Source organism: Sitophilus oryzae, unplaced genomic scaffold (genome assembly GCF_002938485.1).
Source record: "Sitophilus oryzae breed Bouriz unplaced genomic scaffold, Soryzae_2.0 scaffold_482_pilon_pilon, whole genome shotgun sequence".
Lineage (NCBI taxonomy): Eukaryota > Metazoa > Arthropoda > Insecta > Coleoptera > Curculionidae > Sitophilus > Sitophilus oryzae.
In genome coordinates, this window is record NW_022147065.1 from 25606 (window position 1) to 40440 (window position 14835).

Genomic DNA, 14835 nt, shown 5'->3' on the forward strand with positions numbered 1-14835 from the left:
ATGATGCTTTGCCTGGCTTCTGGCTCTTCCTCACCTGGCCTAAGCACCTGGCCCAACTGGCCAACCTTTTTTTGCATCTTCCTTCCTTATATCAGTCTAGCTATGCCCTAAGAGAATTATATATGATTATATATTATATATGATTCTTAATTATTTATTTTTCTTTTTCTGTGACAAACAAAACATAAAAACAAAATAAAAATAGGTAAATAGAGGTTATGGCTAATTATTTGTTTTATTAATCCATTTTAGATAAGATGTAAATTTTCTCACATATTTTTAAGATGTACAATGAATCAAGTAACTCTCAAATATAAATACATAATTTTGACTTGTGTATTAATTCTAGGTAATTTGTTATATATTTTTTCATAAGGTTTTGTTTTACACAATTATTGTAGTTTTGTTTGTAATCCTCGCCAGGAATTTAAACGATGGGAAATACGAAAATGACACTGAAAAAAATTTATGGAAGTTTCCAGAGGACGTGAATCATGCAAATTATCTACTAAATGAGGCTTATCGAAAGATAGAAGCTCTTGAAGAAAAAATTATCTCGCTGGAAGGCCGAGTACCTAAGACTTATCCAGATGTCAATTTTTTAAATTACTTGAAAAGGAAAAGGATATTAGTGAGTTTCAATGAGTAGTCAACAATCTAATAGTTGTATCTTTATATGTTTGCTTTTGTATACCTATTTGTAAAATAAATGTTCTCAGACATACAAAAGTTTTGGATAGCAAAGTTTTATGATAACAAATATTGTGCTGCCCATTGCATTGATATTTATTAAATTTTTAGAATCTTTACATGTTTAATAAACATATATTTATTATTTTCTAAGTATTTTTTTATATTTTTTAATGCTATTATTAATTGGTGCTTATTTTAGATCACAGGTGGGGCTGGATTTGTAGGATCTCATCTTGTGGACCGTTTAATGTTGGATGGTCACGAAATATTAGTAGTGGACAATTTTTTCACAGGAAGAAAGAGAAATGTAGAGCACTGGATAGGACATGAGAATTTTGAATTAATACATCACGATATAGTTAATCCTTTGTTTATTGAAGTTGATGAAATATATCATTTAGCTAGTCCCGCTAGTCCACCTCACTATATGCATAATCCAGTTAAAACTATTAAAACCAACACACTAGGAACAATAAATATTTTAGGCAAGAATTTTTATTACATTTTATAAGGTTTGAATATCTTAAAGTTAAAATGCATCTTTCAGGATTAGCAAGAAGGCTTAATGCAAAAATTTTAATAGCCAGCACATCAGAAGTGTATGGTGATCCAGACATTCACCCACAACCCGAAACATATTGGGGACATGTAAATCCAATTGGTAAGAAATAGTAAATAAAATAATCTATACATATAATTACAATGATCAGGTTAATATTCTTAAACTTAAATAAATGTTCATTGTATATCAGGAAAATTTCAGGTGATATGTAGTCTTTGGGTTTTATTTTTATTTAGAGAAATACTTTTAATTTTATTTCATTTTTATGTCACATTTATATTTAGAAAAATATTCATAATTTTAATTTATCAAATATGTAAATTATAAAAATCTGAGGTTAACACATTTTTATTTAAAGAAATATTTATAATTTTAATTTCATATTTCTGTATTTTTATTAGGACCGAGAGCATGTTATGATGAAGGTAAAAGGGTTTCAGAAACATTGACGTATGCTTATGCAAAGCAAGAAAATATGCAGGTTCGTGTAGCCAGAATTTTTAATACCTACGGCCCTAGAATGCATATGAACGATGGCAGAGTGGTTTCAAACTTTATTTTGCAAGCATTACAAAATGATGTCATTACTGTAGGTGTTAGAGATGTGATAACATTCAGTAAAAGTAATTATTTTTAACGTAGGTGTATGGCTCTGGTGAACAAACGCGCTCCTTTCAATATGTATCGGACTTAGTTGAAGGGATGATATCACTTATGAATTCGAATTATTCGCAGCCTGTTAATTTAGGAAATCCTGTAGAACATACTATAAATGGTAAGTGATATTCATCAAAGAATATATGATATTCATTGAAATTTCAATATTCGCCCCGTGTACACATTACATTTTATCTGTCAGTTAAAAGGGTCAGGTAAGATGGATTAAAGTATAACACTGGAAATTTGACGTGCGGTTTTAGATCAGTTTTTGGTAAAGACCATGTTGGAAGTACTGCTTTTATCAGATATAACACTGTGTTTAGTGAACTGTGTATTGTTTACTAAACAATAAAAATCTCTAAATTTTTTTATAAAATTACATTCTTTCCTGAAACTATGAAAAAATATTATATTTTTAAAAGTTGCTTATTAAAGATCAATGCAATAATATCCATATATTTTTTTGTAAATTTACCTACATTTTTTTCAGTGTAGACAAAACTAGTTTTGCTGTAAAACTGAACGATCCCTTAGTTTTCTAGACAATCTTCCGTCTTAATTCAGTTCAAGTAAAACGTTGTGGAGACGGAGCTTAAAGCTATACAGGGTGGTCCGAATTGTATTCGGGAAAATTCGGCAGATAGAGACAGAACATTCGGAGATACAGGGTGTAGAATAGTGATGGGAATAACGATTCCACATGAGTCACAATAGCAACCGTTCCAGAGAAATACTGCAATTTTGTAACCGAGGTTCCGGCTTCCAAAGTGTCGCTGTTTTCGCCTATATTGTATTTCTGGTTACTGTACCTATAACCTCCCATCCCTGCCGTTATCTCTGTGTCCATGCCAATTCATTAACCCAAATTTGTAAACACAAACCATGCAGATGAAGAAGAATTTACTTATGTTAGCTTTCAATTTTGAAATAAACTATTAAATAAAAATGCTGAGGCACGTATCGCCGCCCATACTAAATATGTTAATAAAAAGTTGTGAAGGCAGTTCTTTTAGTTTCAAACTAAAGAATTTTTTTTTTTTTTTTTATCTTAAAAACTGCGACTTTTGACTGATTTTTGATGTTATTACAAATTTTGTTGTATTACAAATATTAAATATTATTCCTAATCTTAAATTGAAAACCGCGTTTCGCTAGGTACTGTAATTTTGGAGTTACGATTTTTTTGAAATTTTTAATCCCCTCCCATACCCCCTTACCAACCCCCCACCCTCGCCCAAAACTAATGGCCAGATTCTCTTTGTGCCAAATTTGGTTAAAATCATGGTTTTTGAGTTATCGTGTTGAAAATATTTTATGTTAAAAAAAAAAAAGAAAAATATTTTGTATTTAGTTCATTTAAATAGCTTTAAAAAAAAATATTTGAAAAAATCGAAATAAAATGAAAACTCTACATCCTGTATCTATAAAACAAAGCATTTTAGGACATACATTATTACAAACTTTTCTATTTATTTTATCTGCAGAATATGCTGCCGAAGTTTCTCGAATACAATTCGGACCACCCTGTATATTATAATTTGAAAAAATATAATGTACTGAAAATACAATGCACTGAAAATATAATAGGTATAGAGGGTCGTTCAATTCGATTATGTTTTTGTTTATTTTTTGTAATTATATAGGTTTAGAATTTAATATTTTGCTGTAGAATTTGCGTCCATTATTAAAAATCTTGTGGGAGGCCATAGCAAAATTATTCACGTAAGCGAAGTGGAAGACGATCCTCAAAGAAGAAGACCGAATATAACGCGAGCAAAGACTTATTTGAACTGGGAACCAAAAGTAGATTTAAATACCGGGTTGCATAAGACTGTCGAATATTTTAGGCAAGAGCTCAAAAGATTTAAGTATACACACAGAATAAATTTAAATTGAAAAGCCGAGTTAGAAAATCCGGAATACTTGTTAGTTTTTTTTACAATTCTTCTTCTGAAGTTGAATACAAAGAATTGAGAAGTAAATAACAGACTTAAAAATGTTTTTACACATTTTTACTATTATTTGGTATATAATTTACTAAAATAAATATAATGTTTATAATCTTTATAAAAAATTTCTTCTATAAATAAAATGACAGACATTATCGTTTAATGTTATGTTTAATTTTTCTCAATATAAATAAAGACATAACGTTTATTATCCTGCATTTGTACAAAAATGTCAAAAATTGACTGATTCTATTCAGAGCGTCATTTATCGAATAAACTAAAAAAATACCGAGGGTGCCATTTAAAATGTGTTGTAATTTCCGTGAAACAGGAAGTGACCGAAACGATTGAATACATCAATCCTAATTTATGTCATATACTAGCATAACAAATCGCGTTTTTTATCTGAAAATAAAAAGTTATAGGATGAGCCACTTTTCAGACGCACCTGGTATACCACCAATGAAAGTTGTTATTTTTCATGTTTTTAGTCTTGCAACCATTGGCTAAGTAACTATTTTGAAACTTTTTTATAAGACTGCAAGAATTTCACTGGAACACAAGCCTCACCGTAATGTTATTTCCAGATTTATATACTTTGCCTTAAATCAATTATAAAATGCGCCTCCCATAATATAAAATAAACGTAGAAAAGCGCATCAAACACAAATTCAAATTTGTCAAGGAAAGCCAATAAAACTGTCAAGATGTTTGTATGATGTAGCTTCAATCTTTAGTGTCTTATCACGTAACCTTCCACCTTAGATTTTTTTTATTTATTGTGTGGTAACACTACCTTATACAATATTATATACATAATACTTTATATACAATTGCTATTAATGAGGCTATTGCCTTAAATTAACCAGTCAACATTATAAGTATCTGAGAATCCATTTATTCGCTTCTCATTTCGTGAAAGCCTGAAATAATCAAAACTTTACATTTATTTAAATTTTGACCTCTTGTGATTAGCACAGCTTTATTTTTGTATAAAGAATAGACCTCAAATTTATAGGTAATTTACAGCTATTGTTTTGTGGTGTAAAACTGTATATACTGTGTAATAAATGTTAACTACTTTTAAATATTTAAGTTAGGTAAGGTCTAAATTTTCCAAACTGTATTTTTACTATAAGTGTATAGAGATGTTAAAATAAAAGAACACTATTTAAAATATTGATTTCATTATTCATGTATACCAAAACAAAATAGTTGCACAAAGCGGTATATTGTTGCATTTTATTGAATACCTGATCCCTTATTGTTTATTAGCGCCAATTGTCGTCATTTAGCGAACCCCACTACTGAACCCCTTTAGGTGACCACTTTTTTAAACAAAGTCGCCTAAGAGATGATTCCCTAAACTTTTTTAATAACAAAAATTTATGTAGAACTTTTTGCATGGCTGCATAAAATAACTGGCTCTTTTTCAGTTTTCTAAATTTAAACTTACTATTATCTGATAGAGGAAAATTGATAGAAAGAACTTTGTTTAATATGAAAAATTTATTAAAAACAATACTAAAATATATGTAAAAAAAACATCAAATACAAAATTACGAACATATTTAAAGCCTAAAGATATGGCATCCAACCTAAATACATTTGGCATAAATTATCTATACTCATAGCTTCTTTGATTAGGTAATCAGTTTGTCCTTCCACTGATAAACATTGAGACATAAAACGGCTTCTCGTTTTAACTTTACCTTGTAGTCGAAGTCGATATTTTTATATGTTCTAATGCCTACAAATTAATATTTATTATTCATCAATACAAAGAATTTTACTTGTTCATTGACTCTCTCAGAGCTTTGTGCTGCGGCTGCGACATGCCTGGGCCAAGAAACTAAAGGATCGTAGACGAAAGGTGTTACGATAGACATCAATGTTGGCGCATTTGACCTTAGAACCCTTAACGTGAATTCGCACGATTTTCTGAACACACCTTCAACTCCCAGAGGTCCCATTGCTGAGACCATGTTTTGAGTCAACCTAAATGGAACTCTTTCTGGCCATTCAAATGATTCACCTAAAAAATTGTTACAATGATTGCGCAGAATAATTTGCCATACGGAAGCGACAGTTAGCGTACGCCTCTTTGAAGTGTCTGAAATTTTTTGACTTCCAAGGCACATATATTTGACAATTAAACTCGCTTGTACAGTTCAATAAACACATAAAAAAAGCAATTTTAAATAAAATTATCACTATGATTATAAGATATATAAAAAAGAAATATTAACCATCTATATTCCTAATTTATGTTTTCAATTATTTCGATATGAATTTTGATTTACAAAAAAAGATTATGTATATGTTATAGTCAAAGTTGAAAATCAGTGATTGTTAACAATTACTAGTAAAGGTAACATTCACTGATTTGCTAAGACTATGGCAGTAAAAGTTCAACAGCTATTTTTGAAACCAACTTTTACTAGTGAATGCTAGCATTCCCTGGACGATAGCAGTGAGTTTGAAAGATTCAGTTAGCGCGGTTGCCACATGTTGTAAAATTTAAGGATAAATAGGATAAGTTGAATAATAGGCAATATAAAAGATAACATTAAGCAACTACACTCTGTACATGCATATACAGGCTGTTGAACACATATTGGGTATACAAAGTTTTTGGGACTTAGGCTGAACATCGATAAACTAAAATCATGTGCACTCGGAAGATCACAACAATGCCATAAAATCGAGAACTATTGGAATATGTAGCGGAATTCAATTACCTCGCCAATTTGATTTCGGGAAAGGCCAATATCGACTCTGCAATTCAGCACAGGATTAGCAGCGCCTCAAAAGCACTCTGGAAATTAAAGAGAGGGTTTTCAATCATGACTTGAGCACAAAACGAAACTCTTGCAGTTTACCGAGCTATAATAATTCCCACCATGTTATATGGAAACGAAACGTGGGTGCCATACCGCCGACGCATGAACGCATTAAACAAGTTGCAACAGAGACATCTTAGACAACTCTTAAGAATCAAATGATTTCATCATGTGTCAAACGTATCGGTCAAAAAGTAAACAACAAAAAGTAAAGAGGCAACCAAAAATATATAAATTGACAACCAAAAAGTAGAGGCAACAAAGCAATGAGATTTTTGAATGTCCGGAGTGCGGTAGACAGATAACATCACGTATCGGGCTTTTCAGTCACAGAAAAGCTCATGTGACCATCTTCTGATGCGTGTCAAATACTCGTCAGCGAGTAATGACAGTATGTATGTATATACAGGGTGTCCAGCAAACGAGAAAATGTGACACTCCTGACAAATGAATTGTCTGCCGTTCTAATACTAAAACAGACTGTTTTTGTCATTCTTTACAAGTTGTCTGTCGAATATAATATTTTGCCAGGCGAATATAATATTATATGCTCGCCAGTATTACAATAAAATCAAATTTAAATATAATAGTATAATTTTATTAAAGATATAGTTAAAATCATGAACTACATCACCACATGTGGAATCCAGCAGTATATTCTCGCCATGTCTGTCACCCAATCCTAATATATAACCTGTTATAGAAATAACAGCTGTTGTTCTTATATACGCAGTTCTTGCTGTTAACCAACTCTATAAATAAAATATAACCATTTTTTTTTTTTTTATGTATTATATATTTTTAAATAAAAATATAATTAATTAATCCTAATTTTTTATGATTTTCTGATATTTTTGCTATTTATTTGTGTTACAGTTTAAAAACATGATTGAAAAATGACGTTATTAAAAAAAATGAAGAAACACATTACTAAAAATTTCATTAATCAATAATAAATACGTAAAATTGTGCCAAATATAAAAATTAAAAAAACGATTAAAAAAAGTCGCCTTGACTAGGATTCGAACCTGCCTTACTACGGCTCCAACGTCATAGCAGCGTAAAGTACTAACGCTTTAAACCACGCGGCCACCGAGGACTTGAAATATTCTATGTAAAATTCTACTTAAAAGATAATGTTTATAAAAGTACTTTTTCTGCTTATAAACATTGATTTAATTCTGTTTTTAGGATTTGTTCATTATATGGCAACATAGATACATTATCTGTAAAATTTCAACTGTCTAGCTATAACGGTTCATAAGATAGACCTTTGTGACAGACGGACGGACGGACAGCGAAGTCTTAGTAATAGGGTACCCGTTTTTACCCTTTGGGTACGGAACCCTAAAAAAATGGACACCATAACGATATTTTTTAATTAATGGAATATTAATTTAATGGACACCTCTCGACCAGGGAAAAGCGCACCGATAAATGTGGCAACAGCACACCGTCGCATTTTTCTCACTCCAACTTAATAAAATCTCTACGAGATTCACTTCCACACATGTGAATACCGACCCAATTGCAAAACTTGCCAGCAATGTATAGGTAATGTTACCTGCGCATCTGGAAAATGTTTCCTAAACCAATCACCCAAAACTGGCGGATGTTTTTTAAGCAAGGTATTGACAAAGACATCCCTCTTTTTTGATAAAGGATCTTTAACACTACAGCACGCTTCTTTAATTTCTCTTGCTTTCATTCCCAAACCTATAAATGAACTAAAAGTAACTCAACGTTCAAAAAGTACCAATAAAATATAAGAAATATTTTCACCTCTTTGTTGATACAAATTCAACAGAACTGGTCTTAAGCCGAGTAAATTGGGCACCCATTCAATTAGACCACATTCCTCGTTTAGCGGCGCAACAGAATACAGTCTTATATTCAGTCTGCGTTGTCTGGCTTCAGGATCGCAGAGTAGCAAATGGTTTACTATATCGTTAAATTCCATTAAACGAAAATCTTTTCTTAAATCATCTTTAGGCTTCAACATAAAGGTGTATCTAAAATAGTTCAAAAGACATTTATATTAAGACTCAAATAGCAGAATTAAATATACTAGCCCTGGTCACTTTATTTCCGTGGTCTGTACTTTAATGCAGACGACAGATATAAATATGGCGGCATACAGTGTTGCCGATTCGTGCGAGAAATAAAATAATAAATGTCTCATGTCTGTTAGATAGTTGTTTAGGAATCTATTACAGCTGTAGTAAAATGAGTAACTAATTGTGAAAAATAAAGTTCCAACCCTAGATGTAACGTTTTTCATAAACGCCTACTTGTGCGGTTTGAAACTTTGATGCAAAATCCGGCAATACCGCATAGAAGAAATGTATTAAACCAACTTTTATCTCTTTTTTTAATACATTTGATTTTCCATCAAAGAAGCTGTCAACATCCCTTGTCATTATGACAGATTTATGACAGTGATGTCGATATAACGTGTATACGTTAAAATTCAGATCACGCAGTTTCGATGACCAGGTCGGTATACTAGAGACAGACAAAAAAAACGGCAACGGTGAAACAGAAAACCAGCGACTGCCATTTAATGGCTACTATGGCGCTGTTTTTTCTTCGATCATACTTAGATTTTCAAAAATTGCTTTAAAAAAAAAAAAAAAAATTTAATTTTAACTTTTCCATGGGATCCTCTTAGGTTAATCTTCCTCGGTCTCTGCAAACTGTTTAAAATTGACATTTCTTCCTCAATGCCGGCGATATAAACGTATCGATTTGGAAAGGGGTTGTGTTGTGAGTTCTTAAAGTCGGGGTTGGGCAATATTAATTTTCTAAATTTATGAGTAGGCATCATTATTTCGCTGAAATCTCCTTTATTTAGCATTCTAAAATTTTCAGAAAATTAGAATCGACTATTTTTTATAGAGATAGAAAATTTTACCGTGGAAGCGATCTAACTAACATACTGACATTAATGTTTTTAACATCTTGAGGAATGTCTTTATTGCATAATTCGATTAGTTTTTCGGCCAAACTGGTAAAATCCTTAATTAGTTTTGGCATTGTGTGAATCTTAAGTTTAGGATCATTTAGAATTTCTGAGCATCTTTGAACCCGTATTGGATAACTTGACTATAGAAAAGAAAAAAAAAACTAAATACTCACAGCATTCAACATTTTCAACAAACTTTTGAGGACTTAATATTATAATAAATAAACTCCCCAGCACAAAATTCCTCCACCCTAAAATTTTGACTAAGTTTGATGTTTAATAACTTTTTAATTTGTCATCCGATTTTTATGATTATGGTATTAGTTTGTAGATAAATTTGTTTGCATTATTTTTTATTATTTTAATGGCTTATATATTTCGATTAGGTGGGTTTATACCGGGGTATATAAAAACTTTGTATTTTGCAATAGAGTACTGATATTTTTACAATCTAGAATTTGTTGAAAATGGAGCTCTCAACGCCCACCGTTATATTGCGGATGTTGCAGACTTTAAGTGATTTATTATAATACATTATTTACTATTAAGGTTGCCAATACATAAAAATACTGTTAATACACGGAAGTGTGTCTTAATAATCAATATTATTTTAATATTTGTGGTCTTGTATATTAAAATATTCACTATCGCTGGCGTAAGCTAACTGTGCCGCTGCGAAAATAATTTTGACCGTTGGGGTGTCTTTGTTCGGCGATTTCTGCATCGCCTACTATCAGAGTCGATGCACGACGTACGGCAGTCTTCTGTCTCTGTCTAACTCCTCGGGCGGTAGCGACGCGACGTAAGTCGGAGTTGTATCGTGTTAAGGCGGGGCTTAGGCGAAATCTCCGGTCGCCTTCGCATGAAGTCGTGGAGGCTCGATAGGCTTAGAAGTGAAGGGGATATTCCCGATATATTTCATAAGGGGATATATCGCATTTCGTTAAGGGGATATTTCATATGATTCATTATACGTAGCATTTAAAACTTTTATATGAAAATTCAAAAAACGTTTATAGCAAATTGAAAACATTTTTCGGGCTTGTTCGAGATTATTCAAAATGATATAACCGGTTGTATTTCAGAACACTCCACAGAAATAAAAGAATCCGAAATAAAAAAGCGCGTTATTTTATTCGGTGTAAGAAGACGATACAACAGATATTACAGAAAAGTCTCAGTGTACTATTTCAATTCGATATGTTAATAAAAGCGACTCAGTCAAATATCTTTGCTAATTTTATTTTATGAAATATTAGATAACATTGTTATACATCTAGAAATAAAGTTTGCAGATAGGTACTCGTATGTCTCAATTATTTTTTTTTCTTTGCTGATCCGAAATTTAAAGAGTCTTATAAAAAATTTCCAACGCATTTAACATCTGATTTAACAAAGTTGTTATATTGATACATTTCCAACGCATTAATAGTGATTTAACAAACAAAAAATGTTATTGACCAACGTAAATTAATGAATAAATTGCAGGTATTAATAATAGATATGATAATTTCGATTATATAAAATAATTTAAGGAGAATAATCTTGGAAATATATTTCCAGAGGCTTTCAAATTGTTTCTTTTGTTTGTTACTACACCATTTACAAGTAAGTACTTGGGTTGAGAGACATCATGTTTGAAATGCATTTATTTATAGTAGAGATTCCATAAAAAATAATATAGTAGAGATTCCATAAAAAATAAACGTTTATCGTCACTTGCCTTACTTTCAATCTAAAAAGATCTTTTTACAGCTCTTCAACAATCTGATGATTTTACTGATATAATTATTCTTTCTCTCAATACTACCAATTTTCAAGGTTTGCGTAAATAAATAAAAATAAAATAAAATTCTATGATGTACTCCATAGTGACTCCATAGTAATAGATAAAAAACATAGGTATACTTGTACATTATGTCAATCGTTATGTCATTACGTTGAATGCTGTTATTTTTGCTTATTTCTTATCCTAAATATTCTTGAGCTATGTCTTTAACCCAGAGATAACATATATTTACAAACTGGGTTAGGGTATTATGTAATTAGGGGGGGCGCAAATAGACGCAACTAAAATTTTGTCGCCTACCCAATCACATGGGTCACAGCCGCCACTGACTGATGCATGATAATGTCAGGTCCCTCGTTGGGCGGGGTAACGAGTTAGGAATAAGAGTAGTTAATGAGTACTTGGATGAGGTTGGACTACGAAGATTGAAATGGCCTCCTTGTAGTCCCGACCTCAATCCAATCGAACATTTGTGCGATGAACTTAAAAGAGCTGTTCGTCGTTGTCCTATTCTACCACAAGCTTTACAATAGCTATGGCTAGCCTTAGCTCTTGTAAACGGTTCTCTTGATCTATAGCTTGATATTCATCAAGCCATAGACCCAGAAAGAATAACTACCCTTATTCATTCGATACGACGAGAGCATCGAGGTGGACATACACGCTATTAAAATTATTATAAAATTATTGCTTTTGTCAATAAAAGAATCTCTAAAATTAATATTTTACTTAAAAATGTTTAGCTTATAAAAGATTACAGTTGGGGGTTGGAACATTTGGTGTTACACAGCAAAATAAAACACTAAATCACCACAATATACCAAATGTATTGTGGTGATTTAGTGTTTTATTTAGCTCATAAAAGAATAGAGATAACGGGATAACTCAAAAAATGAAATGTTAGGAATACATCTAAGATTACAGGAAAGTGTTTTTTTTTTTATCCAAAATGCCCTCTCATTTTTTCCACAGGGTGTTTTGAATTTATTGCAAAAACAACGTTTTAATTTACCTCGGTATAAATCCATCTAACTGAAGAATATAAGCCATTAAAATAATAAAAAATAATGCCAATAAATTCATCTTCACATCGATACCATAATCATGAAAATCGGATTAAAAAATAAAAAGTCATGAAACATCAAACTTAGTCAAACTTTTAGGGTGGCGGAATTTTGTATGCTGGAGAGTAGGTATATTTAAAATTTATTATTTATTACCTTTATTACTGAGCTAATCATCCATAAACATTGCTGAGGATAATGTTCCAAAAGTTTTATAATTATATTTTTTAGCTCCAAATAGACCTCTTTTTGAGGATGAGATATTCTCGAAATAATTTGTGAAAATGATGTCAAAAATACAAACGATGGCAGTCTTGTTAGGAATCCATCAATAAGCTTGGTCAGCTTTACTAGGTAATTCCGTCTTTCTTCTTTGACGTCACGATTCGTTAAACCAAACAATTTCGTACCATAATCAAACCATATAGACAATAATCTGGGCATTGATTGGTAAATATAATTTGTCCCGTAATATAGTGATCTTCCAAAATTATTTACAATGTGCAATTGCAGGTCACTTTTGCTATCTTTGTCCTCATCTGAATAGTTTTGAAAAATACGATCTTGATACTGAGCTAAACAAACCTGAAATTATACAGGATAAGATAAATTGTTAAAATACATGATGATAAACATACAAGACTCTTTTCCCATTCTCTATAAACCTCACAGGAGTCTTTGTATTGTTGAAGATTAACTTCAACATCAACGCTACAAATGTCATCATTATATGTTGCTATAAGTAAGCGAGCTTCTGCGCATAATTTCCTAAAATATTAAAATTCAATGAAATGCAATTTAAGTTAAATATAAAATATTACTTGTTATCTAAGCTGAGATTGGCTATGATTTGGCTACTGGTATTATCGGGGATATACATATTTAAACCTCTTTTTAATGTTATCAAAGCTTCTTCATGCTCTTCTCTTAACCAATGCAATTTCGCTTTTTCTATGAATAACTTAGGAGGGGCGTATTTTTCAGCATCAAGTACGTAGGTATAAGCTTGTTGATGTACCTGAAATTTTTTAAGTATCTATAACTATATAATACAATATTCAAGTTAACATAGTTGTTGAGTTGTCAATAACAGCAAACATTTTTTTTGTAACGAGCAATTCAAAAAAACACATAGTGTATTAAATGAATGTGAAAGTTGAGGAACTACGGCTACACCGGTTCCCGATCGATCACCAAAGTTAAGCGATACTAGATTCCGGATATATGGACGGGTAATCCAGTGAGCATTTTATTCCTTCAAAGGAAATGTGTGGAATGGTGATGTCGTTGATACGTTACCAGGCCCTTGTTGTGCCTGATAAAAAGCAATAAAACGCAGATACGTAACTGTTTCCTAATGTTCCCTAAATGTGACAAAACTTTGCTCACTGGGAAAAGTCTGGAAAATTAAATGGCACCCTCAGTATATTTTACTGTATTCGATAGAAAATGACACTCTGAATAGAATGACATATCATATGCCAGCTTTTGACATTTTTACTTAAAAAGAATCGTATTAGCTTTGGAAAAATAAATTTGATCGTCTAATGCTTTTTGTGTCTTGTCTTGACCGGTTAAAAGATGCCTAAATCGTATTTTTAATCATATCTCAATTTTTTCAAATGGAACAAGGGTGGCTCATTAGCATATTTGGAAAAAGCATTTTTTTCAAATTATCGTTATGAACCCCATGTTACAATTTCTAATAAATACCGAGAGTGTCATTTAAAATTCAAAAGTTGTAGTAATTTCCGGTGAAACAGAAAGTGGCCAAAAACAACTGAATACGTAAATCAATCCTAATTTATATCATATACTAACATACCAAATCTCGTTTTATTATCTGAAAAAATAAAAAAGTTATAGGGGTGAGCCACTTTTGAGGCGCACCCGGTAAACTGTTTAAAGAACTGCAAATTGCGTTAAAAGGAAGAAGAAATAAGAAAATAATAAGGGCTGTTATCTGTGACTGGAAGACACGTACAATCGTGGAAGGTTGGACAATATTGGAGAGGCTGACAAAAAGACCTTAGACTACCTAATTATATGTTTTGTAGGTTAAATAACTTCGATTGTCTCATTAATATGTCAGTCGATTGAACCCCAGTAATTAAAAGAAAACAAAAAAGGTTGTTTTAACAAGTAAAATTACTATAAACCTGAAACGCAAATATGAACAGTACTAAAAATATTTCCTTACCCCTGCATTTCGAGCTACTGTAACACTTTGCAACCAACTTTCGCCAAGCAATCCGTCAAAGAACGTAACCGCCTGAGGTACTTTTTTCTTGACAATTTCCCTTCCCAAAT

General features: G+C 31.6%; 3 protein-coding genes across 3 annotated transcripts; 1 reads left to right on the forward strand and 2 right to left on the reverse strand.

The window, feature by feature from the left end:
- Positions 1-204: 204 nt before the first annotated feature.
- On the forward strand, positions 205-3811 carry LOC115886317 (UDP-glucuronic acid decarboxylase 1-like). The gene is made up of 7 exons (XM_030905412.1): positions 205-349; positions 402-631; positions 893-1178; positions 1241-1354; positions 1657-1844; positions 1898-2030; positions 3585-3811. The coding sequence occupies exons 1-7, from the start codon at positions 292-294 to the stop codon at positions 3809-3811; spliced, it is 1236 nt and encodes a 411-aa protein (XP_030761272.1). The 5' UTR covers positions 205-291.
- A 1761-nt stretch (positions 3812-5572) lies between these two features.
- On the reverse strand, positions 5573-6074 carry LOC115886318 (protein kinase rad3-like). Its single transcript, XM_030905413.1, has 2 exons — positions 5658-6074; positions 5573-5614 (listed from the first exon to the last, which is right to left on the reverse strand). The coding sequence occupies exons 1-2, from the start codon at positions 6003-6005 to the stop codon at positions 5573-5575; spliced, it is 390 nt and encodes a 129-aa protein (XP_030761273.1). The 5' UTR covers positions 6006-6074.
- A 1193-nt stretch (positions 6075-7267) lies between these two features.
- On the reverse strand, positions 7268-14828 carry LOC115886319 (serine/threonine-protein kinase ATR-like). Its single transcript, XM_030905414.1, has 9 exons — positions 14726-14828; positions 13347-13543; positions 13164-13293; positions 12682-13110; positions 9622-9812; positions 9326-9565; positions 8490-8719; positions 8272-8423; positions 7268-7459 (listed from the first exon to the last, which is right to left on the reverse strand). The coding sequence occupies exons 2-9, from the start codon at positions 13403-13405 to the stop codon at positions 7268-7270; spliced, it is 1623 nt and encodes a 540-aa protein (XP_030761274.1). The 5' UTR covers positions 13406-13543; positions 14726-14828.
- Positions 14829-14835: the final 7 nt, after the last annotated feature.